We start from the raw sequence: 27,224 nt of genomic DNA, 5'->3' as shown, positions 1-27,224 counted from the left end.
AATATGTGCTCAAAGTCTGCTTAAGGCACCTGCACAGACAGACCAGATTCAACTGAAATTTAAGACCCATTTTTGTCACGTGTTTCAAGGGACACTTTCATGTGTTTACCTCAGCCACACTTGGTTTATTTATTTATTTTTTTCTGAGAAAGGATCTATACAATCCTGGCTAATCTAGAACTCACTATGTAGACAAGGCTGACTGGAGCCTCTAGGAATTCCCCTGCCAGTGCCTCCTAAGGTATGAGCTACCACAGCTGGCTTCTCACACACCTTTTGAAGCGCGTACTTATTGCATATGATGCTGGCTTTCACTACAACATTTTCACGAATGTGTATCACACACACTTCAGTTTTAGTCACTTCCCACCACTTCCCCACCTCCCTCTTTTCCCACAGGTCCTCTTCATTTTTTTTTCAAGTAGGGGCTCCTTCTACTTCTAAGTCCTTTCACAAAGTCTGGATTCTGAATATGAGAGAGAGTGCGGTATAGTCATCTTTCTGCACCTTGCTTCTCATGATAGATATAGTAGTTTCATCTATTATCCTGCAATTGATGTATTTTCATTATTCTTAATGTCTCAATAACATTCCACCATGTGTACATATCATTTTCCTTTCTTTTCTTTTCTTTGGTTTTTCGAGACAAGGTTTCTCTGTGTAGTCCTGGCTGTCCTGGAACACACTCTGTAGATCAGGTTGGCCTTGACTTCAGAAATCTGCCTGCCTCTGCCTCCTAAGTGCTGGGATTAAAGGCGTGCACCACCACTGCCTGGCTTTTTTTTTTTTTTTTCACATTTTCTTAATCTATTCATTTGTTGATGGGCACTGACACTGACTGTACAATTTGGCTATTGCTGACCGCTTAATTCGTAATTTCTCCTATTTTGTTGCCAGTAAACGGTGTATTTTCTATTTATTTATTTATTTATTTATTTATTTATTTATTTATTTATTATATGTAAGTACACTGTAGTAGTCTTCGGACGCACCAGAAGAAGGTGTCAGGTCTCATTACCGGTGGCTGTGAACCACCATGTGGTAGCTGGGATTTGAACTCATGACCTTCCAAAGAGCAGTCGATACTCTTCCCCGCTGAGCCATCTCACCAGCCCCAAACCATGTATTTTCTAAACACTATGCTTAATATAAGCAGTTTAAGTGCCTGCTGTGCATAGACTACAGAGATTTACATCTATCTCCCCTTCCCTTTCCTCTCTGTCTTCTACTTTGCAGAGAGTTTCTTGAATATATCCTCACCAAAGGAAAGAGGTTCTCACCTTGTCACCCTTCCTGATGGTCCTGACCTGGAGCTTGCTGATGGCTTTCTTTGCTGCATCTCCCAGTCGGCGCTGAAAAGGAGAAAGCCACCTGTTAGCAACAACGATATGAGATTCCTGTCTTCCCTTCTTATAGCCTGTGATAAACCGGAGCAGCTGAAGTCATGCACACATGGCATGAATGTAATGGGCAATGGCTGGAGGACACTGAGCCTGGGAGTTTGCATGGCCCATGCCGACAGTGTTGGATAGAGTTCTTTGTTTTGGGTTTTAGGCTCATGTGACACAGAGTTAGCATATGAACTAGAAACTTCCTAGCATAACATCAGCTCGGGGTCTATTTGCACAGATGGGTAACTAGCAAAAGCCAAAGCATCTCCCAGCTTGTAGAAATAGTTGTCCAGTGTGTGACCAGAGAGAACAGCACTTCTTTTTCTCTCTCAAGGCCTTGTGCTTGCTTTTGATCTGCTCATATAGACCAAGCAATGCAGCCTGCCTCCTACTACTCTATTGTCTTCTCCCTATGTATGCATTTGAGTATGCTATACATAGAGTAAGGGGATGGCTCAGTATGTAAAGCTGTTGCCAGGTAAGCTTGGGGGGGTCTGAGTAGAGAGTCCCAGGCCCCCCGGAAATGCTGCTGTGGCCTCTCAAGTGTTTAACTCTAGAGATGGAGAGTGGAGACAGGTGGATCTCTGGAGCTCTCTGGGCAGTCAGGCTAGCCAATCAGTAAGTGCCAAGTTCAGAGAAGAGAAATAGAGATCGACAAAGAAATGCCTACCTGCCTCTAGCCCCACATGCATTTAAGTTATTAGGTGTGTAGCTCATACATAAATGTGCACACACCCACATGAACATGTATAATACACACACACACACACACACACACACACACACACACATAGAATTTAGAATTTAGGTTAGCAAATAATTATAAATCACATGCCTGGGGAGCCTTTATCACTGACATCAAGAAAGAATGCATCATACCCTGCTGTTGTATAGAAAAAACTGCTGTCCTAATGAGCCCTGCAATGGTAAGGCAGTGGGAGAAGCATGTGAGAATTAACTCTTTGAGGGAAAATGGTATTTCTGTGTGTGCTCCAAAAGTTCTCTGCATGTCTTTGTCTTACTTTTAGCATATGTGGTTCTGTCCTGCAATAGATACAGCTGCAGCAGGCAAATGTACTTGAAGGACTCAAATTAACACAGAATTTGTCTTTTCTGATGATGATGATGATGGTGGTGGTGATGGTGGTGATGATGATGATGATCATGATGATGATGATGAACTTTCTTTACATCTCCTAGCAAGGTCCTTTATTGCACACCCCAGTAGTGTCTCATAGGGAATGACACCATTGCAATCCAGTATTTGTTTTCATGACAAACACCTGTTACATTTTTTTTAACATAAGCACCTTAAAAGCATACTTGTGTTTATTTTTTATCCCATTGTTACCCCAGCATGTAGAATAAATCTGCCTTCATTAATTGGCATCCAATCACTTAACACACATATACATATGCACACACAAATTTTTATTTTGTCCCTTTGCTTTCTACTATGTCGCCTGGGTTAGTTTTGAACTCAAAATCTACTCATAGTTTCTGTAGATAAAATGGTACTGAAAAGTAATTCCCCTAATTCCTATCCCATGCAGCTTATCTAGAATTATTTCCATAAACGATGAGTAAATAGAACATTCAAACAACAGACTTTTTTTTAAAGCATGGAAATAACCCATGAAGTCTAAGTAGGAAATGGGAAAATTACAAAGCAATCATAATGATACATGCTGTAAGGTAGCAAAGTCGAGGAACTAACCCGGTAAAGCTGCCAGTCCTGACCAGTAGCTATGGTGTACTGGAAAAAAGAGAAAGCATTGACATTATTTTGTTCTCAGGAGTAAATGCCACAAATCTGCAGGACCTTACATTTAAAATAAGACATCTGAAGCCCAGAGGGAGAGAGGCTAGTTATCTTTCTTTTCATTTTTAAAAATTACTTAAATTATAAACACTTAACCCTATAAACCTGGCTGTGAGTCATGTCGTGTTCACCGAGGCCAGAAGAAGTCATGGACTCCCCTGGAACTAAGGCAACGAGTGACGGGAAGTCACCATGCTGCTGCTGGGAATTGACCTTGGGTCAATGAGAGAACAGCCAATGCTCTTAAGTATTGAGCCAATCTCTCCAGTACCATGAAAGGTTGGTTATTTTTATTTCTAAAGTTCGGGAAATTTTGCAATTATGTTTAATTGTTATTTTAGAATACTGTGTTCAATTCAATCACTTCATTTTAAAATTTTAATTTCTGCTGAGTGAGTGGATAATTAAATAGAAAACAGTATTTTCAAACAATTGCCACAGATCATTCTAAACTTCAGCTAGACCATAAGTAACCTATCTCATTCTTCTTTCTTCTCCTCCTGGGTTGCTTTGCTGGGTCAGGGTCTCCCTAGGGTCCCCAGGTTGGCAGGGAATTCCCATTTCCCCTAGCTTCCCGACTGCAGAGATTAGAGTCATGTTCTCATGCACTACCACATCTGGCTAAAAGTAATATTTTCAAAACTATACTTCACTTAAGACATTTTTTAGGAAATCACATATGCCCTTAAGCTTGAGCATGTAAGATCAGTTAGGAAAAAAGTCTTTAAAGTTTGACTGCTTAGTTTTACTTTTGTCTACATCTACATAAAAATTGGAGAGCTTTGTTTAGAATTTGACCCCAGAGTCTCATGCATATCAGGCAGGCAGGCCCATTATTATTGAGCAATTTGGACCAATGTTTGAAGACGTTCCCTTTCTTCATGAGAAAAGGACATTGCAAACTGCCTTTCCAAAAAACAAACAAACAAACAAACACCCCAAACCAGCCAACCAACCAACCAAACAGACAAAAAAATAAAGTAAAGGAAATGAATTTCTCATGCAGGAAATGAGAAGCAAACTGATGTTAAGGTACCTGGGCTTAGGACCAACAAGGCAGCTCAGGTTCAGGAATTAGAAAGACAGGCTCCATTCCTGGAGCCATTGTATGAGCTCAGTCTAGAGGGCAAAAGTGGCTTCCTGAAGGATAAAATCTCGTAGGAGGTGGGCTCCTTAAATTCCCAGGACTAACCACCTGAGAGACATCGAGCTAGAAATGGAGAAGTCATGGACTTGAGGCCTTGGAAGCCTTCCCTCCCGGAAGTCTTGAGAAATCACATGGTTCTCAGAGGTGTAGCAGCAACTGACAGGCTCCTTTGGCAGACACAGAGGTTAATTGAAATTGAGGCAAAGCTTGGCAGGTCTGTTTTCATTTGCATGTCTGGCACTATTGCTACTTTAACCCTTTGGGTCATCTCCTGACCTAGTGCATTAATTATTTAAGACCTGTTCATCTGCAGCTGCACCAAGGTAAAGAGCCACTAGGATTTGAAGCTGGAAAGATGGCTCAGTGATTAAAGAGCTTGCTGAGCAAGCTTGAAGACCTGAGTTTAGATCCTTGACACTTAGGTAGAAAGCTGGGTGCGGTGAGCACATCTTTAATTGTAGTGGACTAGAGTAGGGGAGGGGAAGGTTCAGGGGTGGGATTCCTGGCAGGCAGTCTGGCTGAAATTCAAAGTTCAGGTCAGTCTCTGGCTTCTTTATGTGTTCTTATGGGTAAATGCAAAGACACACTACATACATGTACCTTGCCCTCCAAGAGCCACTAAGATTTACAGAGATATCACATATCACCAACAGCTTTTGAGCCTTTACGAGATCTTGTCCTGGACTGGACTCTGGGATTGCAGCCTGTCTATCTCTAGCACTTTCCCCAAACTGGCTGAGAACAGTAAGCGCTGGACAAAGAGCTTGCTCCTAAAAACAAAGAGCTCATCTTCAAATGGGAACTGAGTGGTGAGGACTTTAATTTCCCCAGAGAAATTGTTCTGAGGTAATGACGGACCAAAGTCCACTTTGACCAAGATGTGTAACTAACCTATATGTCCATACTCTGAAAGACAGGTAAAAGGGTTTGATTGCCCCACCCCACCTCCACCCTGATGTACCCCATGTTGAGGAGATTCCTTTTTTGATCTTCCTGGTGACCTTCTGCTGGGTTTCTAGGGTGAGTGGCTGGATTTGTTAAGTTCAGTCGACCCAATGTCAGGTTCCCTATGGCCTTGGGACTCTGGTAGCAGAGGTAGGAAGGACATATTTCATCCAATTGTTCTGAGAAATATGCTATCATAGATTCATCAACTCTCTCGTTGCATTTTTTCTTCAAACCAGGCCCCACTCTGAGCATTACAATAGAGTACACCTCTTTTGAGGAAAGATATGATGGCCAGCCCAAACTGGCAGGAGCAGAACAGACAGCCCAGACTCCAGGGCACAGGAAACTCAATTTCTGAGACATAGATTATACACCATATGGTGATTAGGTAGCCAGGTAGTGTGAGTTTTTTGTTTCCTTTTGTACATGGAGTAATACAACGATGGGGGAGAAAAGCACTATAAAAATGCATCCATTTGCATGTTATACAGATGTATATACCAATGTTTATTTTGTGTGTGGACATCCGTGTGGGTATGCACCGTATGATACCACAATTTCTGATGGTCTCTCATTGTTCTACACCCTGCCAACTAGACTAGATAGGCCAGCCAATGAGGCCTGGGGACCCGCCCGTTTCTACTGCCCCAGTGTTGGGTCTGTAACCAGGTACCAGCATGCTGGGCTTGTTTACTTTTTAAATGTGGGTTCTGGAACTGGAACTCAGGTCTAGCTTGTTCCAAGGCAAGCCTTTCATAAACTGTGATTCCCTTAGTCTTTTTATTGCTTTTCAAGAGACATGAAAATCACACAGAGAAAAAAATAGCTCTGCTTTCAATATTCTAAAAAAGTATATTTGTAAAACTAGTATTTGGGGTTTCCAAAATGCAAATTAGAGGGATGACAAGTATAATTGGGACCTCAAGTTATGCATGCTCCACCACCGAGCCATTCCCTCAGGCCCCGTAGCATAAACCACTCTGTTTATTGAGACAGCATGTCAACATGGAGCCCTGGCTGGCTTAGAACTCAGTATGTAGACTCAGAATCTGAGTGCTGGCATTAAAGGCATGTTGAGCTTGGACATGAGACTTGTTCCTCAGCTTGTAGTACTATTGGGAAATGATGAGATCCACGAGGATGCTGACATATGTCCTCATAGCATCCATTGATGAGATCATAGTTGCCCTAAATATTTAGAGGATACTTTTGTTGTAGTCTATAATTAAACCCATGAAGATAAGATCATGTATATTTAATATACTGTGTTACATAGAAATGGAAAAAAACCTTCTGTGTTTCCAGTCTAATATGGCTATTAATTTCAATGTGATGAACTGGATGTAGGGGCATATCTTGTCTGCTTTCTCTCTGTGTCCCTTCCTCTTTCTGTCTAGTGTTCTCTCTCTCTCTCTGCTTTTATAGACAGGGTTTTTCTCTGTAGCCCTGGCTGTCCTGGAACTTCCTCTGTAGACCAGGCTGGCTTTGAACTCACAGAGATCCACCTGCCTCTGCCTCCTGAGTGCTGGGATTGAAGGCATGTGCCACCACCACCTGGTTTCTTTCTCTTACTCTCTTGTCATGTCATGGTTGCCATGAACTGAACGGCTTTCTCTACCACGTGTCCCTGTTTCCATGACGTTTTATTTGTGACAGATCCATAGTAATGGAACAAGCCAACCATGGCTTAAAACCCATGAAACTCTGAGGTAAAACATCTTCCCTGCATCTTCATCTGAGGTAAAACATCTTCCCTGCATCTTCATCATCTTCTTAGATATTCTGTCACAGCAAGGAAGAGACACAAAGTGACCAAGACAAGCCTCTTGTGCCTTGCTTTTGCCTTCAGTTTGCTTGTTTCTTTGGTTTTTCATCTTGGTGGTCCTGAAGACTGGGTCCAAGACACTGCTTGTGCTAAGCAGACACTCTACCATCCAGTTACATCCTTGGCTTCAAGTTTTCAATGGAGCCAAGTACAAAGTGGGAAGCAGTTGCTCTCAATCCCTGTGTTCCATGGAGCCAGAATAGAGAGGGCACATGTTGCAACCTGTGGCCTATCAAGAAACACAAGTTTTCTTTTGTGATTCTCAGCTAAAGAAATGATGATGAGAGACTTGGGGACCACTGTAGATAGACTGGAGAACCACAGTGGTGTATACCATCCTTTTGTGTCAGGGATATCTCCACTGTAGATAGGCTGAAGAACCATGGTGGTGGTGTGTACCATCCTTTTGTATCAGGGACATCTCCACTGTAGATAGACTGAAGAACCATGGTGGTGGTGTGTACCATCTTTCTGTGTGTGTCAGGGACATCTCCACTGTAGATAGACTGAAGAGCCATGATGGTGATGTGTACCATCTTTCTGTGTGTATCAGGGACATCTCCACTATAGATAGACTGAAGAGCCATGATGGTGGTGTGTACCATCTTTCTGTGTCAGGGCATCCCCCACCATGTTGGCATGGCTGGTATGCTTGTGGATGTCTTCTAGCACAAGTAATCTCAAATTCTGCTTTTTAGTAAAGACTGTCAAGAGCAAGGCATTCCGGGAATTAGATTTATCCATCAACTTGCTCTATACAGGTTAAAAAATCAAGGTTACTGGGGATTTTTTGACCATTAGTGGAGACAAATTGCTTTATGGAAAATAAAGATGAATTATATATTAAAAGAAAAAAGTCCTATAAATGTCCACAAGGTTGTTATGTTGTTACATACCCCTATCAAACTCAAGGTTCTAAAATGGCGATCTAAATATTTAGGAAACTAGGGGGAACTAAGACACTTTCCTCTTTGTTTCCATAGTATTAGGATCGCAGGGAATGGGAGAACAGACACAGAACACTCAGATGTGGAACTTAGGATGACAATATGCAGTGTTGGGCTCAGAAGACTGTACCTACAAGCATGGCTTGTTCTTTGATGTGCTCAGTTCTTTGGCCTCAAGGACACTTGAAGACCCCAGAAACAGCTTCAGAAGTAAAGTTTCATGTGGAACTTTTTCTGTTCTCCTGATAAGTCATAGATTTCATAATTCCTCTTCTCCGAGGTGAGTCCTAAGAGCTAGAGTCCCCTTGCACAAAAGCCCAGATAAACATGAAATCTGCAAAGGTTGTATTTGCTCCTCTTCCCTGAAAGCCTGCACTCCTGAGAAGTCTGGCTTTACACAGGACAAAGGAATGCAACATCGGAAAAAAAAATCTAGGAAGAATCTCCTCACCCAGTCCACCCCTGGGTGGTTGTACCATTTGCTCAGTCACATTTTTATGTGGCTTTCCATTCTTCACTGACCATAAGGATAATGATGGACATTATCCCCCAGGTCCTTCTATGGAAGACCAATGCGAATTGAAGATGTCTAGTTGGTATGTTGATTTCTTTAACTTTCTCACGTTAGTGTTGTGCTGGTCATGACCTTTATGATGAGTGAGGACAGCATCCCTCATCATTGTAATAGCATCAATAGTGGAGAGATTGGGGAAGACACTAAGTCACATGAGCACAGGCCAGGCTCAGGACTCATCTTATCCTGAGTACTCACTCTTCAGGTGAGTCCCATGCTTCTAATGATTAAGTGGTACCCATAAACTGATGTTTCCCACACTCCTATATTCATCTCTGACTTCTCTCCAGAGATGCAGGCTTGTAGTGAAAAATCTCCCGGGGCATTTAGGCTCCAATAGCTGATAAGTTTCTAAATTTAATGTTGTCAAATACAGCGTTCAAACCAACCCCACTGGGCCTCTTCTGACTTCCCTACTTGTAGTATATATTTGAAATTGAGCCAATTACACCCTTGATTCCTGTTTCTCTTGAACATATTGTAGCTGTATGATTTCTAAACCAAAGTGGAGCTCTCTTGAGAGCACACAGAAAGTTAATAATTAGACTGTGTGATATTGTGGCATATAATAAGAAACACACACTTTGTTCTTTACATTTTGTTCTTTATCTTGGTTCCCCTTGAGAGCTCCCTAAATCCCTGCAATTTAAGGATGGGAGTGGCAGTGTGAACCAGTCCTGTTATTCAAAACAAACACCTTACAGTTGCCCCTGGCTTTGTATTAATAAGGTGGCCTTCGGAAAGTCCCTAAGGATGGGGCTGGCCACCTCAGAACTTTGTGGTTAGAGGTGTGGGATGTGTAGACCTACTCTGACATGTGCTCTGAGTGAAGCATTGTCTGCTGATGCTCTTACAACACAAGCTCTGTGCGGGCAGAGATCTTGACTGTGTAATGTGTTGTAAATGTACCTGCCCCTCCCCTCTCTGTCTCTCTCAGAAGAGAGGCTGAAGGTTGAGTCTAGTTGAGTCTATCACCAATGAGCAATGACTTAATCCATGTCCCTCTCTCCCCACATAGGTAAAGAAACCTCCTTACATTCCAAACAGGGCTTAGAGAACTCCCAGTTTGCTGAGTGTATGGAAGGTGTCCCTCTCAGACAGGAAGAAAAAGTTCTATATCCTGCCTTCCATACTGAGCGCTCTGTCCCTTCCAACGGGCTGTCTCCAAGCTGTAAGTTTTAGCATGAACAGATAAACATTAAGCCAAGAGCTTGCCTATGCACACTATGTCATCCAGAGGGAAAAGTATGTAACCTAGACTTGACACACATCTAGAATAGGGCAGTCTTGTGGGACTCCTTTATCTTGGGGATCTGACTTTATTGCCAGAATGGAGTTAGAGTGTAGGGGATTGAGAAATTGGTTAAAGTGAGAGAGACCCCCTACAAATGGGACAGAGTGTTCTCAGCTGAGTGAAAGTATAAGAGGAAAAAATAGGGTCTCTTTCCCCCTTCTATACAGGATGGAACAACAGGTGTAAAGGAGGGTGAATTTTATGTTCTGCATTGGTCCACAAGAACTTCAAACAGTGCCATAATCTGACCTTGTAGTCTTTTTATGACACAGTAGTTCAAACCCACCACTGTCCACAGTAACTTCAGCCCTTCCCTCAGAGGCCTCATGTCTGTTGTAAAGTGTGCTCTTATTCCTTCCACGCTAGCACAAGCTATGCGGAAGAGCCCTTGTCTATGTAGCAAATGTGAAAATAACTAAAAAATATTTATCCATACCCAGGCATCTCTGGAAGCATTCACAGGATATGGTCAGAGTTCTTCCCTCCTGAAGGCCGTGGGATAATTGCTAAGGGAATTTGGCGTGGGAAGAAAAGGAAACCTACCCTGAAATGCACACTGCTCAGTTCATTGTTGTTATATTTTATTAAAGAATTATTTTATTTTTTTTATGTATGAGTACACTGTAGCTGTCTTTAGACACACCAGAAGAGGGCATCAGATCCCATTACAGATGGTTGTGAGCCACCATGTGGTTGCTGGGAATTGAACTCAGAACCTCTGGAAGAGCAGTCAGTGCTCTTAACCACTGGGATATTTCTCCAGCCCTCATTGTTATTATATATTTTTTTTACTTTGACTATATATTATTGTTCAAAAATTTTAAGTGCTTTGTGAAATATTAGTTTCCAACACAAAACAAAACAAAAACCAAACAAAAATCTACAAACCAACTAGATTTTTCCTCTACAGTGACATTTCTAAAAATGTGTTTTTGTTTTCAGGGTGGGCCTTGGTGTCTGTCTTGATTTGAAGCTATGGCTGTGCATTAGCTGGATCTTATATTTATAAACCTTTCTTTTCTTGTAATTCTAAAGAAATGCGGGAAAGACAATCCCATTTTGTTTCAAACTATGTCTTAAGAACTAAAAACCTCATATGCAGACTTACATGTATAAAAAACAAGCTTTCCACACTTAAATGTTATTTCCCAAGAATTCTTTTCTCTGTCCATCAAAAGCAACTATAGTGACATCCTTCTGATAATGCCATATATTTCTTGTTTGGGTCTCACAGCAGGACCCCAGGCCTGGCATGCCATCACGTTGCTCTTACATTTGAGGAAACCTGGGCCTGGGCAGGAGAAACAGCTTATACAATTTCACGCTGCTGGGTATCATCAAATGTTTGACCCATTCTGATTCCCCAGCTGATGCCTTCAGCTTCCACCCTATTCCAGGAAGCACAGTACAATAACCAAGTCTCCTTTCCACTCTCCTTTGTAGTTCTTAACCTTTGCATCTTCACCTAAAAGGCTTTGCTGTGAATACCCAGTGAACATCATTCCACGGACAGCTGCTCTGGGATGAGCATCTCTGTGTACAGTACAGCAGGGGAAGCATCATTACTGTGTATGATGCTGAGGATTTTTATTTTTAAATTATAAACTCCAAGAAGCCTGGTGAACACCTACAACAGGCTAATTCCAGCCCAGTCCTTTTTCAAATACCTGCTGGCAGAATGTTTCCCGATGTGACATGAACTCCCTTCCTGTTTTAGCCCAGGCCGTGATCCTATAACGAACCAAAGGCTCACTTCTTCTGAGGCCAGTGATGCCTTAATAAAAATAAATGATTTAAGTCAACTTGCAGCTTTTTATAGATACGGCCTGCATAGCTGTGACATTCTGTTCAACAGAGTGGAACACTGTCTATCAAAAGATGTTTTCCCCCCTAAGTTCTTATTACATCCTTAAAAAGGGCTAAAAATGTAGCATTTACATTGATCAGGAAACAGGACTAGCTTCTAACAAGGTCCTATCACCAAGGGATCTTGGTGATAGCATGGTGTAATTCAAGGAAAGTTAACAAATACTCCACAGAGCATGCATGGGCCTAGATAGACATGGGCGCTCTATATGCAGAAGCCAGAGTGATCGAAATGATTATACAACTAACTCAAGGCTTAACTAGTTCACAGCTTAAAGTTTCATTCTTGGCTTAAGTACTAACTGGCTGCTTAGACTATCCATGGGCATTAAACAGCATGTTTTTATTTATGACTGTCTAATTAGCTGGTGGCTATCTTCTAAATAATCAATGTACAAACATTTACTTTATATGGAACATTATAAGAGCCAGAGGGACCCATCCATGTTCATTACCTTGTATCTAACTGGTATTATAAGCACTACTGCTGCAGAATAGTTAGTGGGAACACAGAAGTGAACTTGCCTGCAGTCATCCAGCAACCAACATGACTGTAAGGATGGATGGCACTCCCTGGGAATCACTATCAAAAATTAAATACCCATTCTTGACCAAAATCTCAATAAAGTTGGCTTCAGTTAACATTTACAAAATTATATATTTTGTAACAGGAGAAAATATCTCGACCTATAAAACTGAATGGAGAATAATATGGTGGAAAATTACTTTTAAAATCTCATGAAGTTGGGATATTCCCTTCAACACTATTGGAAGAGAGGATATCTCCTCATGCCAGTCTCGTTTATTCAGAGGGATTATTAGACACACCGGTGAAATCAAAGAGGATGTTTAAAATTAGAAACAATTAAAACAGCACATAATGATTAAACACCGGTGAGCAGCACATGAAGGCTACGTCAGACTGATAGTGGTAATTTAACAGCGCTCCTGAAATCTAAAGAGTAAAGAGAAAGGAAAAACACAACTGTACTTAGAGAGGAGACTCAACATCAGTTATAAGCATCTCCTAAAGTGACACTGAAAGTGTGAAAGCTACTATAACAATCCAAACTCAAGCAAACAGAAACAGAGAAGATAATGTGATAAAAGCGACCAGCAGGGACAAATGTGAGGCATGCAGTAGCTCTGTGGCTCTTGAAATGATATGATACTGGAGCAGGAAGGCACGGGGAGAGAACCCTGAAACAGGATCAGTGTCATGGGGTCTTTATTAAAGGAAGGCTATTGCCTATGAGAGGAAAGGGTAATCATCAACAAACGCCTGTTAGGAGGATGGCAGGCCATCATAGAAAATGTTGCACCAATGGATGTAACTAGAAAATATCATTCTGAGTGAGATAACCCAATTACAAAAGAATACACATGGTATGCACTCACTGATAAGTGGATATTAGCTCAGAAGCTTGGAATAACCAAGATACAATTCACAGACCACACAAAGCTCAAGAAGAAGGAAGGCCAAAATATGGTTATTTCAGTCCTTCTTAGAAGGGGGAACAAAATACCCATGGGAGGAGATACAGAGACAAAGTGTGGAGCAGAGACTGAAGAAAAGGCCATCCAGAGACTGCCCCACCTGGGGATCCATCCCATATACAGTCACTAAACTCAGACACTATTGTAGATGCCAACAAGTGCTTGCTGACAGGAGCCTGATATAGCTGTCTCCTGAGAGGCTCTGCCAGTGCCTGACAAATACAGAGGTGGATGCTCTCAGCCAATCATTGGACTGAGCACAGGGTCCCCAATGGAAGAGTTAGAGAAAGGACCCAAGGAGCTGAAGGAGTTTGTAGCACTATAGCAAGAACAATATGAACTGACCAGTACCCCCAGAAGTACTGCATATGTAGCAGAGGATGGCCTTGTTGGTCATCAATGGGAGGAGAGGCCCTTGGTCCTATAAAGGCTCGATGCCTCAGTGTAGAGGAATGCCAGGACAGGGAAACAGAAGTGGGTGGGTTAGTGAGCAAAGGAGGGGGGATGGGATAGAGGGTTTTCCGAGGGGAAACCAGGAAAGGGAATAACATTTGAAATGTAAATAAAGAAAATATCTAATAAAAAACTGTAGGGTTATCAACTACAGTTCTTTATGTGAACTGCCTGTTTTTATGTGTTTGGATATTTTTCTATTGAGGACCTTATCATTTCTTGCTAATGTTTGCAGCATTTTATTTTTACATGTTAAAGGAATCCCAAATCTGTACTCTATGCACACAAACATTTTTCTCAGTTTTATCTGTCTTTTGACAGATAATGGATAATTTGCTAATGGATAAAGCAAACCAGAAAGAGTAATACTATTCATTGAATCACACTAAAAAGCTGTAAAATGTTCCTTTAGTAAGAATATGGAAAGCTGCTTCTTTTATTTTAATTTGTGTTTGTGTGTCTCTCTCTGCCTCTCTGTCTCTCAAGTGTGTGTGCACATATGCATGTGCTTGTCCTGAGGGGTGCATGTAGAAGTCCCACTTTGTGGGAGTCAGTCCTCTCCATGTGCTTTGTGGATTCTAAGGATTAAAATCAGGTTATCAGGTTTAGATTCAAGTACCTTTGCCTTGACTTAATGTTCTCAGCAAACTACTTTTAAATATTGTTGGTTGAATTATAAGTTGGTTCAATAGTTTTTTGGAAGACAGAACTACAGTCATCATAGTTTAAATACATATATTCTTAGCAGTTAAACTTCCAGGATTTAAATTCAGAGATATACTAAAAAGTATGCTAAGTATCACATGTATATGTCTTATTTGAAAGAGAGAACATATTCACTAATAATTTTAATTAATGATTATAGATATGGACTAATAAATATGACACATGAAGGCAGTGCAGTGCTAGGCACTCATGAGAACTGAGAAGGCTGCTTGAGTTTGTGTTGTGATAAGTTAATCTCCACGATCATTAATCTCCAAGATGAAAGGGTCCAGAGGTGAGTATGCTCTCAATCTGTTTAAAACAAGTTTATACATGTCAGCATATATATATATGCATGTAGACATGTATCAGATATCCTGAGAAGATACATTATGGAGTAGAAGTACCCAGTCAGCACACACATGGAAGGAAATTGTTTTTCTTTGCATCCCATTATGCAACATCCACATCTTACATGATGCAAATATGCTCAAAATTAACTGCTTTAACACAGCTTTTTTTTAAAAAAATAAAAATCTCATTCTGCCCACCCCCCCATGTTCCCAAGGTAGAAATCCTGGTTCTTTTGGAGTCAGGTTGTCACTGTTAGTAACATCTAGGCTCCTGTCTGTCCCCTCTTCTCCATTCATCCTATTTGTGCTTAAAGAAGCAATTGTTTAAAATAATCTATGGGCAGGAGTGGGGATAACTCATCAACACCTTAAATGACATCATCAAAACATCAGAATTCAAATTCATAAGCACAACAGAAGTTAGCATTGGGGGGGCGGAGTCAGAAGACACTTGTAATCTCATCCTGTGACTTGTCAGGTACAAAGTTTTATACCATGACACGTGTAGTTTGCACTGAGTTTACAGAGCCATGCTTTTCTTAATGAGCTACTCACCTGGTTCCTGTCCCTGGCATTTGCATACCGAAACCTCTGGATATAATAAAAGACCAGCCATGCCAGAGAAATGATCATCAGGACAATGAAGGAGATGGAGACAAACACAACCGATGTGCGGCTCACATATTTTTGCAAGTTCCGGGTGCCGATGGTGATGTACATGGTCACGGTAATGTTCCTCTCCAGCAGGCTCACCAGCTCCTTCCCCTTGGGCTCAGGGATCATTACGGCCACGATGTCTTCCACACCTGTGGGAGAGGGGCAAGGAAGCGGGCAGTAAGGGCTGGATGACGGGAGGGAATCAGAGTGAGAGGTTTGGGAGGGCACCTCTAAGAGATGGCATCGCTTCCTGTTAGCCAGGGCTATGCCATTGTGTAAAGTGCCATCATTTTGATTGACAATTCCCCAAACTACAGTAATTTGGTCTTGAGGATTAAAGGTCCCTTTATGCCTTTCCCATTACCGTCACTGATCCAGAAACAGACTGACTGCAAACATGTATTAATACAGGATCTAGAATCTCCCATTTCCTCTAAGGAGCCCCAAGCACTTCTCAGAACCCCTGCCGTGTAAACTGTCTGTTGCATGGTGTTAATACCTCTGTTAAGAAAATTTTCTTACTCTAAAGTGCAACCTGACTCAATGTTCCCTTTGAATCCCAAATCTAACAAAACCTTTCACATCCAGGAATCTTATTCAAAGCTGAAACACCTAACAGCTCCCATTGTTTTACACACACACACACACACACACACACACACACACACACACACACACACACCCAACATCATATACACACACATCATAGACACACATATACCATACACACCACCCATACACACCACACACACAAACACACACATCATACACACAATCACACACATACACACAACTCTCACACACATACACACACACACCACACAATACCAAACCACACTATATGTACAGACACTATGCACCACACACCACAAACATAGACACCCACACACACACCCATCATCATATACACACACCACAGACACACATATACCATACATACCACATCTATACAAACACACACACACACACAATCACACACACCATGTACCACACAAAACAGGCACAAACACACACATACACTGCACATGCACCACACATACCACATACATACCACATATAACACAGACACAGACACACATACACACACACACACACACACACACACACACACACACACACACCACCTAAATTGAAATTCTATTGTCTAAGGTGCTGCCCTGAGTCTGGTGAGAGTGGGTCCTTCCATAGATCCCCTGAAAAGAGCAAAAGAAGATTCTACTCCATGGCAAGGAGTCAAATGTCCAGCTCCCTGCCACCAACCACACTGCTTTCTTCCTTTCCCCTCGTTATGGACACTCAATTACAGATCCCCTAGTACCATATTTTAAAGCAATTTTCACACATACACACACACACACACACACACACACACACACACAAATGTGAGAACCCAAGCAAGCAAAGTCAGGGATTCTTAAAGAGCTCCAACAGGATTGCCTAACTGATACAATGGTCTCAGAGCTATTTTCTGCTTACTTTATTCAATCTAATGGAAACAGCTATGTGACCTCATGACAAGCTGAGAGAAGATAAAGTTAGCTAATTCTTGAACAATGTCACCTCTTTGTCATAGACTTCTACCACAGTGCCTCGTTATCACACAGCTTGATCTTATCTTGGATCTCAGCCATATGGGTCATTGTCCTATGTCATGACACTGTGTTGTTCTAAGAACTTCTGCACACAGTCTTTTCATATGCCTATGACACCAGATTCAAAGGAACCAACCCAGCCTGTCACCGTGGCTGACACATGGATCAGAATCCCACAGTTCAATCCTCAGGGAAAGCTGTAAGCTGATTGATCTACATGGCCCCACTTCCAGGTGGAAATAACCTGTTACCGGAGATGATTAAATGAAATGGAACCGGTTTACTATTTAGTGTGTTGTAGATTCAGGGAAAAACTGTAACCCTGCTGTAGATGATGATCACAGGCTGTATAGCCAGGCAGCAAGCTGGGACTGGATCACTCAGCGAGACTGAACCAGATTGTGCGCATGCGTGTGTGTGTGTGTGTGTGTGTGTGTGTGTGTGTGTGTTAGGGGCTGAGGAGTCTGCTGTTGTTATACGTCTCTTTGACTCTGCTCTTTAGTCTCCCACATCCATGACAGTGTTTCACTTGGGCTGATTAAACACTTTAAAAGTCAACTACTGTAGACACATTTATTTCTCACTATGAAGTATTCATTTAAAAACCCGAACAACCCATGGACACACAGAAGCAGGCTAGCTAAGGGTTATGCACTTTCAACCTTCCTATAATTGATATAAGACCATCAAGCACCAGTGGGTGCTCAATTTTTGTTGCTGTCTTTAAGAATTCCCAAAGCTGACAGTTTGAATTTGAACTTGGCAGATTTTACCCAGAGTCCGGTAGCCCCTTCTCATGTGTGTTTGTTCTGGCTAATGGCTACATGTGGTCTGGGGTTTTGCGAGGGATTAAGGCCGCTCCCAGGTTTTGACTCTATGGAAATATGATCTTCTTTGTACTCTGGCCTAAGCTGGCCAGGGGGTGGGGTTCATCCCAGAGCTGCAGTTATTTCGGAGATATGTGAGTACTGGAGAGAGGGTCATGAGTTTCTAGTTTATATTCTCTAGGCCTGCTTATTTAAAGCTCTAGATTAGAGTTTTGGAGAGACAGGATGTGGGGGTAAATTAAGAGGCTTGCCACACCCCGGTAAGAACAAATTTATATTTTAATAGCCAAATTAATATAACGCTTAATTGCTTTCGGCTTTGATACTTTGCTTTAAAAGGTTTGTCCTCATTCAAGATCACAGAACTACTCATTTAAAAACAGCTTTTCTAAACCATATAGTTTTACTTCCCATATTTATATCTTTAGCAACCAAATGTGGTTTGGTAACAAACACAGCATTTATTCAGCTCTCTTAATGGATAAACAGAAAGGATGGAGATTAGTATGTGATTGAGTTCCCTCCTAAATTCTCGGCTTTATTTCTACCCTGTGTTTTCTGTGAGGTTGACCTACTTTTTGCTGAACCTGCCCCAAGCTTTTAGTTTTAAAGCTTTTAACCTGTTTCCTACCTGGAGGCCTGAGTGCTCTGGCACTATTCACCCTACCTCCAGCCTACAATTTTCCTATTAGGAATTCATGCTTGAGAAGCCATAGAGTGTAGTCATTAAGGCTTGCTCTCTCCCTTTCATCCAATGCGGTACTTTAGAAGTAGGCACTGAAAGTTTTGGATGCTGCAAAGCTCTAAATTATTCATTATCTTTTTCCAGGGATCTGAGAAAACATTTTCTCTTTCTGCGGGGTAAGGTATAATTAACTATTTTAAACTGTTTGTTTTAAACCTAAGTACACAGTGACTGCTTATTGTCTCTGAAACAGCAGGGACTTCAGGTCATACAACATCCCCTGAAAAGGAGAAAAACACACATGGTAGTGGGCTGGGCTGGTCATCTGCTCAGGAATCTTACTCATTTCTGAGATTTGTAATAACTCAGGAATGATAATGAAGAAGAGAATGAGATTCTCAAAGTATTTCTCTTCCTACTTTAGACTGTATACCATGTACAGTAAAGCTATCCTGGGGATATGAATTAATCACAATGGGATGCCTAAGGCCTTGAAAGAATCTTCAGTGATTAAGAGCATTTGCTGCTTTTTTCTGAGGACCTGAGTTCAATTCCCAGCACCCACATAAGGGCCTCATGGTTGCTTATAATTGTAGTTCCAAGGAATCTGAGGTGTTTTTCTGGCCTCTGTGGGCTTTTGAATGAATGCACAGATTGAACATAAATTCATGCAGGCATATGCATAAGTAATAAAAAAGTAAATTGGGTGTCTAAGGTATCTCAAAACAAAGCAAGCAAGCAAGAAAAAAAAAAAAAAAACCCAAAAAAACCAAAGTGGCGGAGAGTTAACAGCACTGGATGAAGTATTCTGATGGGTGCCCAAAATCCAGGCCCAGAAGCTGTTTGAGGGCCTAATTTGTTTGAAGGAGATATGCCCTGATGTGCGCAGTCACACTCTTCCAGGATCATTACTTCATCCCAGATGTATACCTGCAGCAGAAGTTTAACTGCAGATGTACAGGAGCCAGCAGGGGAGAGAAGCAGGAGCTGGTTGGGTGTGGCAGGGCTTGCTTAGCAACTGCAGGCACAGTCCTGGGGTTAACTGCTGCTCTACACATGAGCCACACCGACTCACGGGCCACAGAAGTGACATACAGAGCAGATTTTGTATGGATAGAATCCACACAGACCAAACTATTTGGGTAATTTTATGTTTACCATGATACCATGCCAAATGCCTCCTCAGTAAAATTGCCTCAGCCTACCATGTTCCTTTCAAATGTATCTCAGGCTTTGGAGTGGTGAGTGATTGCTATTATGTGATACCTGCGTATTCTGGAAAACCTCTTCAGTTAGAGATAATAACATGTGGGCAGGACAGACAGCACTCACTTGGCAGAAGCACCATGTATTTTAGCGCCTTCTCTTCTCAACGGCACTCAGCGGCTATGGCCTCATTTGATATACGTGTGTGCATGAGGAATCCAAAGTGTATCAAGCCTGAGAGTGTTTAATGATGAGAAAGCCTCTGCGTACAGCCTCGAGTCAGGCTGTTTAACCATTGCATTAGTGAAATCTCTAGCATGCCAGCAGAGTGCCAGGCACCGCATAGAGCTTGTTGCCTTCCTCCTTATGCACTTGGGGTGCTGTGAACATTTCTATACCCTCCCCATTTCCCCGGTCTGTGCTTTAGTCTGTCTTATTCTTAGCTCTCTAGGATTTAGGTCATTATAATAAAAGCACTCAGCATTCATGTGTAAATATTTTCTACTTATAATACTTAGAATAGTTCATTTTAAAATGTAGTCGGCTTCTGATTGCTGTCAGTCTCAAGTGGGATATGTATGAAATGATTTTAGAACAGCAAAGTATCACATAAACTCAAAGTTATTACTACTTTTTACACCAACAAACGTTTTTAATATACACAGATATGGAACTTCAAAATCAAGCTCTTCCCAGAAAGAATCCAGCAGTTCATTAAGACAGTTTTCACGGCCACGAGGAATTTGTTCAGAAATGAGGATGATTTAATGCCAGAAAAAAACCATTGTGATAATTTTTAGAACATTAATAAATTAAAAGAGTGAAGCACGTCTATCTTGCAGAGCTTGTTATCTGCCTGTAGGATTTTAACTAGGCATATGCTGGCAGCACGAATGGTAATACCAAGACTCCTTTGCAGCTAGATGCTGCAACATACTAACTATTTTGGCTACTAAGGTGTGACTAGAAATGATGCTTCTACTTCAGGGTTTTAGTCTGTCAACGAAAGGAGGGATGGCAACTATAACCATGTCTACTATTTAGTAAAACATAAGATTCAAGTGAACATGCAAAAAGGAAGTTTCACACACACCCTCGTCCATGAGAAGCTAGGGTGAAAATAGTCTCTGTGTTGTAATAATGGACACCATGAAACTACTAAGAATAAACTACGTAAGCTTTGGCACTAAATGAAGAGAACCATGCAATAAACTTTCTCTGAAAGACATAAAAAAAAATCCAAGAAAACAGATGTCATTTAAAACCCAAGCATTGCTTATTTAGTACTGCGCAGTTTATATCAAGCACATGGTGATTTTTAGTTATCTATCAGTAGTTATGACTCTGTTGTTTTCATAGCATGGAAAGGAGCACAGTCTCTTGAAGTCGATCATCCTTTTGGGAAAGAGTTTTGCTTACTGGTGTTGTCTTATATATTTATTTTACATTATGGAAGTGGGAAATTGAATGGCATCGTTAACTCTACTTGGACACCACCACAAAATTTTACACATACCTGTTTTTAAAAATACATTCACAATTCTATGACAGTTATCACGTACAGAGGGTCATATAACCACAGCACACTGAAGATGTTGAAACATTCAATCACTAATGAGAATATCTACAATTCCTTGTCATCTTTCCCTTCCCTAACTCCTAAGAACTATATATAAATTATATATTAAAATTATAAAAACATATATGTCTATAATTTATATATAAATATATGTGTCTTTAATTTTGTCATTTCTGGAATATCATGTAGATGGAACCACATATATGTAACTCTTTCAGAATAGTTTTCTTTCACTTAGCATAATGCCTTCACCACTCACCCAAACATCCATCACTAATTTATGATCTTTCATTCTTGAGTAGAATTTCATAGCACAGGCTGTGATAAACCACAGCTCATTCAACCACTAGCCGATTGATAGACATAGGTTTACTGTCAGTTTGGGGCTCTTGTGAGTAAAGCTGCTATAAACATTCATGTAGATATTTTATGTGAATGTAAATATTCATTTCTCTGGGATAGATGCCAAGGACTGCCACTCCTAGGGTATATGTTCGAGTGCTTGAGTTTTTATAAACTTTTGCAGATTGGCTCACAGACTTTGCAATCCACCAGCAGTGTCTTAATTTTCTACCTTCTCACCATGCTGTCTAGACTTTGGTGTTGTTGCTAATTTTTATTTCAGCCATTCTCAGTGGTGCACAGCTGAACTTTAAGTCTTTACACTTGTCCTTTTCTATCCTGGCTAATTTGCGAGTTTCTGGATTCCCCTTCTGTCACTGAGACAAAATACCTGCATAAAGCAATTTAAGAGAAATGAGGTACTCAAGAGCATGCCATGGTGGGTTTCAGTCCATGGCCTACTGGCTCTTATCATCTTTGTGACTGTCACATATAGCATTCATGACAGAGGCATGTAACAGAGAACAGGAACTTCAGAGGGATCAAGAAGCAGAGAGAGATGGAGGGCCAATGTTCCAGTTCCCTACATAGTATGTCTCCTGTGGCTAAAGCTTTCTCCATGATTCTTCAGCTCTGAAAAGTCTTACTGTTGGTATTCTGTCTAAACTCCACCCTCACAGTTCCTGACAGTAGCCAGGTATGCTCCTCCCTACAGTTACCTGGCAACTGTAACCTGGTCTGGCCCTATAAAAGGGTATGCTGGCCCTCCCCCCTCTCTCTCTCTCTCTCTCTCTCTCTCTCTCTCTCTCTCTCTCTCTCCTCCCTCCTGGCTCTCTTTCCTCCCCCTTCTTGCCTCTTGCCCCATCTCTCCCTATTCCCTTTTCCTCTCTCTCCACGTGGTCATGGCTGGCCTCCACTTCTCTACTCTCTCCTTCTCTCTGCCTTTCTCTGCCTCTACTACTCTCTTAACTTCCCTCCCCATCCCCTAAATAAACTATTCTATACTATACTGGTATGTGTCTGGTCCCTCAGGGGGAAGGGATGCCCTGGCATGGGCCCACTGGGGCATCCACTTCCCCCACACCCCATCAGAACATATTCTAATAGCTCTTTATCTTTTTATGATCACAACACTTACCACTCACAACCTAATATTGCCACACATAGAGGATCAGGCCTTGGGGAACACCTAGGACCCAAGCTGCGATTGCTTCTCAGGCTGAGATTTCAGTCTGCCAGTTCTTCATCAGCTGTATCCATTTCACATCTTAACATATTTATTGTGTTCTTTCCTCAAATCACTCTATTTCTTATACTAAATATTTCTCATTGTTCCCTTCCGCAGCTTCTAGCACTTTCTGTGCTATCTTGGCTGTTGCTTAGTGCTTGAGGCTCATCTTTCAAGCCATGTCTCCTGAGGGTACAAACATAGCCTGTCCTATCCTACCATTAATAATGTTAGCAGCTTTCTCCTGAACTTGCTTGTGAGTTCATGTCGACCCACCTCCTTTGTCTGGGGGAAAGTCCCAGTCAGAGGCCATGCCTTAATGGCTGCAGGAATTTAAGAAGGAAGAGAGTTTGGTTGGCTCCATCCTTGTTCACATGAGAAATGCCTCTTCCTTCACTCAGTTCTGCGATGTGCTTGTGGTTGTGTTCTGTCAGATGGTCCTCTTTAGCTTTTACTTGAAGAACTGCTGAACTCCAGGCTTCCTACACCCTCCTCATGTTTTTTAAAGGTAGACTATATAGCTGTAAATGGTTATAACTGTCTGATACTATCTAATCCAGCCTAATTTCATATTCTTGTTTCTGGTTCCTTCCTTTGTCACTTAGAAAGTCTGGTCAGTGACAGCCCTAATCTCTTCCTAGAATACTCCCTTCCTCTCGATCCAGGAAGCATTTCCTTGCATGGGTACGGCTTGCTCTGAATTACGGTTAAGGGAAAACTAAAAAAGAATTTAAATGTGTGTTTATTAAAGCCTGCTCCTCGCACTGCAGGGCCAGGAGACGGTTTGGGTGGGCATGCTTCAGTTAGGCCTGCTTTCCTCGAACGTCATGACAGTCACTTCCCAAACTATCTTGAAATTTCTTCTACTGGATTGATATTCCCATCTCCCTTTCCTTGCTTCCCTCTGCCAAGGTTTTATTTATTTTTTTCTATCATTGCTTTAACTCTGAGTTTAACTTGGCCTGAGATTCCAGTGCTAACAGAGTTAACCTACTCCAGGCTTTACCCTGGCAGTTGCTTGCCCTCCACCCATACCTGCCGCCCCGCTCCTTCCTCCTGGTCCTCTTCAGACCTGTTTTCCACTTTTCCTCTTACCCATGTCCCCGCTAGAGTCTCTGCTAGTGCTGGAGCTCTCCGGATACCACTTCCTGCCTCTCTATCTCTCTGCTGCTCACTGATGTTCTCTGCTACTCACTGATGTTCTCTGCTACCCATCAGCCCCCACTTGGCTTCTCTTCTTACCCAGCTTACTCACACACCACACTTAGAAACTCTGCAAAACACCCTTCCACTCTTTTGCTCTTCTGTTTAGCCACAGAACACCCACCCCCACACACACCCCAACTCCGTCTTTCCTAGGCCTCTTCATCACCGTGTGAAGGAAGCAGAGACAAAGGCTTCGGAAGTCATTGGCTTCTGTTAAAATGCGAGATCGCCATGCTTAAATGAGCACTGTCTATTGTCTGTCCTGTTCTGCTCGACCTTTCTCCCCTCTTCCAAAGGATGACTTCATACCTCATGTCTCCCTGACAACCTCCCACACCCCTTCCCAACCGCCTTCTCAATTACTGACCTTAACCACAAAGAGTTCTTGAAGAAAAGTAGCTAGCCGCAGGAAATAATACTCTGTTCTGTTATGAAATGAGGTAATTCACATTAAGCCACCTGGCATAGGACCCACCATAGAAAAGCCACTAAGTACATGTTAACTTTTATTGACACCATTACCTCTACTGTGCAAACATACACACCAGTCAGCCCTCTACCACCTTTCATTTGTTACAGTACACATCCCTTGTGCTGAGGTGGCCAAATCCTACCAGCGTGATGAGCTCCACCTGTCACCACATGTGGCTGAGGTATGGACTGGGTACACAGAAAGTTTGAGTTATGGGGGAAGTGTAACTTGGTCCCCACAGCTTACCTGCACAAGTGTCCCCTTGGTCTTGAATGAGGACTCATGTGAGGCTAAGGTGTGGTAATTAGAACTGTAAGGGACAAAGGAAACTAGAACTTTCCAAAAAAGAGGAGAGCCGTAAACAAGGGTGGAAACAGCTGATATCCATATGGAGCCATGATTGCAGAAGGCTCTGGACTTCTCTCTTGTCGCCTCCATTTAGCAGGATCACCTGATGGCAAATCCCCAAATGCTGAAAACCAGGCAGCCCCTCTGTGTTCCACAATGCAGGCTCTGAAGCTCAAAATATTTTCATGACGTTTCTAAGTGTTCTCTAACTCAATTTTCCTTCAGTTGAATTATGCAGCATTTGCAGTGGAGTTTGCCTCTAGTGTCTTCATATATCTAGAAAAAGAATGTCTACATCCAGCTACATTGTGAACACCTGCCTGGTACATGCACTCAAAGCCATCCTGGATTGTAAGAGTGGCCCTCCCATGCAGCTTCCAGGTGTTCTCCTAGCCTTTCTACCCCAGGGAGATGTTTCTGCTGTCTAGAACTACATCTTTCATACAGTCTGCATTTTCACATATTTTTTTTGGGGGGGGAGAGTATATTGTATGGAACACACTCTTAGGTGCGATAGTAAATAAACTTTCTGCTATGAAAATTTAAATTTAAGGTAGGACTAATTGAGGATTAAAACTTTATTAATTAGGAGCCAAACTGGTTAGTTTTTAGTACAAACCAGTTAATAGGATTTCTCCAGAAGATCTCTAAGTTCCAAACAGGAATGCTTCCGGCCAGTCAGCCTGGGCCTTCCCAGGTCTCTGCTCTAAACTTTAAACAGTCAACTGTGGTATGCCACAGAAGTACATTTTAATTCTTGCCGTGGGATTTATCATCACAACCAATAGCAGCCAACTTTTGTGAGGTCAGAGATCTCTAAGTGAGCTGCTAGTCATGACCTGTTTTACTTTTCTTGGAATGGCTGTCATAACTTAACCAACTCATAGACTGTACTACGTTTTTCAAAAACTTCACGCATATTTCTATTGTCAAGTCTATTGAAATTTCTATGAATTTATGTGAAACACAAGGGGAAGTGTTAAGTACAAACTGAAGCAGTTCGAACTCCATCTGTATCATTTTTCTTGGGATATGATCAGCAAATCAGACTCACAAATAACTTTTTTTCCTAGTTTTTGGAACAATGTTTATACAATAGGGTTGAGGTCAACATGGAATAAATTAGAGTACTAATTGGTTTTACACCATGCAGTTTCAATTAGACTCACTCTTATCTCAGCAAATAAGCTAAGACTCTTCTGCTCTTCTATAAAACATTTCACATTTGAGTTTTGGTTCAAGCAAGGTTCAATATCTGTAAATCTCTCTTAGGGACACAGTAATGAAATCATCAGGCAGGAGATGATGAGGGACTAAAATTCTCCAGCACATTTTTTCCTCTTCCTAAAAATCTTAAGTAAAATTAAATGGAATCATTTGGTATAATTTAGCTGGGTGAATCTCCATGATTTGTTAAACTTTTAGTAACCTTAAAACTAAAGGTTCACTGTAGCTCACGACTTTAATAGTCAGTGCTCTCAGTTCAGAATGTTGACTGGAGAAAACAATGGACAAATTCAGGTGAAGAAACTCAAATCTATATGATCAGTAAATAAAAACTATTATTACATTATCTGCATTTTATATAATAAGTGTTTAATGCATAACAGATAGTGTAAAGCCTGCATTTACATCCAAAGGCACAGGGTAAGAAGTATAGTATATTAAATGCTACTGGTATGGAAACAAGCATAGATTTATGGACAGCTTATAACTCCTGGATCCTATAAGGACCCTCCAGTCAGTAATTGACAAGGAAATCCAGACTAGGCAAATCACTCTGTGGAAAGGATCCCCTAGAGCTCCTGTGTCAATGCCTTGTTCCAGGGTCCATGATGTTGTCAGGGAGTTGTGGCATCTTTAAGAGATGGGGCATGGATGAAAGACTTTTGTCACATAGAGACACACCCATGAGGGACTTCTGTCACATAGGGACACACCCATGAGGGTCTTCTGTCACATAGGGACACACCCATGAGGGACTTCTGTCACATAGGGACAACCCATGAGGGACTTCTGTCACATAGGGACACACCCATGAGGGACTTCTGTCACATAGGCACACACCCATGAGGGACTTCTGTCACATAGGGACAAACCCATGATAGACTTCTGTCACATAGGCACACACCCATGAGGGACTTCTGTCACAGGCACATACCCATGAGGGACTTCTGACATATAGGGACACACCATGAGGGACTTCTGTCACATAGGGACACATCCATGAGGGACTTCTGTCACATAGTCACACACCCAT

The 27,224-nt window shown here is 41.7% G+C and overlaps 1 protein-coding gene across 2 annotated transcripts in view; it reads right to left on the bottom strand.

Annotated features, from left to right (window-relative positions):
- Rnf150 (ring finger protein 150) overlaps window positions 1-27,224 on the bottom strand; it is a 225,055-nt gene that overhangs the window by 77,643 nt on the left and 120,188 nt on the right. Inside the window, exons 2-4 of one of the 2 annotated variants that reach the window (XM_031340502.1) lie at window positions 15,378-15,628; window positions 3,109-3,147; window positions 1,281-1,352 (exon numbers count right to left, since the gene is read on the bottom strand). In XM_031340502.1, the coding sequence (XP_031196362.1) occupies window positions 1,281-1,352; window positions 3,109-3,147; window positions 15,378-15,628 (362 nt within the window). The remainder of the gene's footprint in view (window positions 1-1,280; window positions 1,353-3,108; window positions 3,148-15,377; window positions 15,629-27,224) is intronic. The other variant, XM_031340503.1, reaches the window with a different exon arrangement.

Source organism: Mastomys coucha, unplaced genomic scaffold (assembly GCF_008632895.1).
Source record: "Mastomys coucha isolate ucsf_1 unplaced genomic scaffold, UCSF_Mcou_1 pScaffold22, whole genome shotgun sequence".
Lineage (NCBI taxonomy): Eukaryota > Metazoa > Chordata > Mammalia > Rodentia > Muridae > Mastomys > Mastomys coucha.
This window is presented reverse-complemented; position numbering and strand designations above follow the sequence as displayed.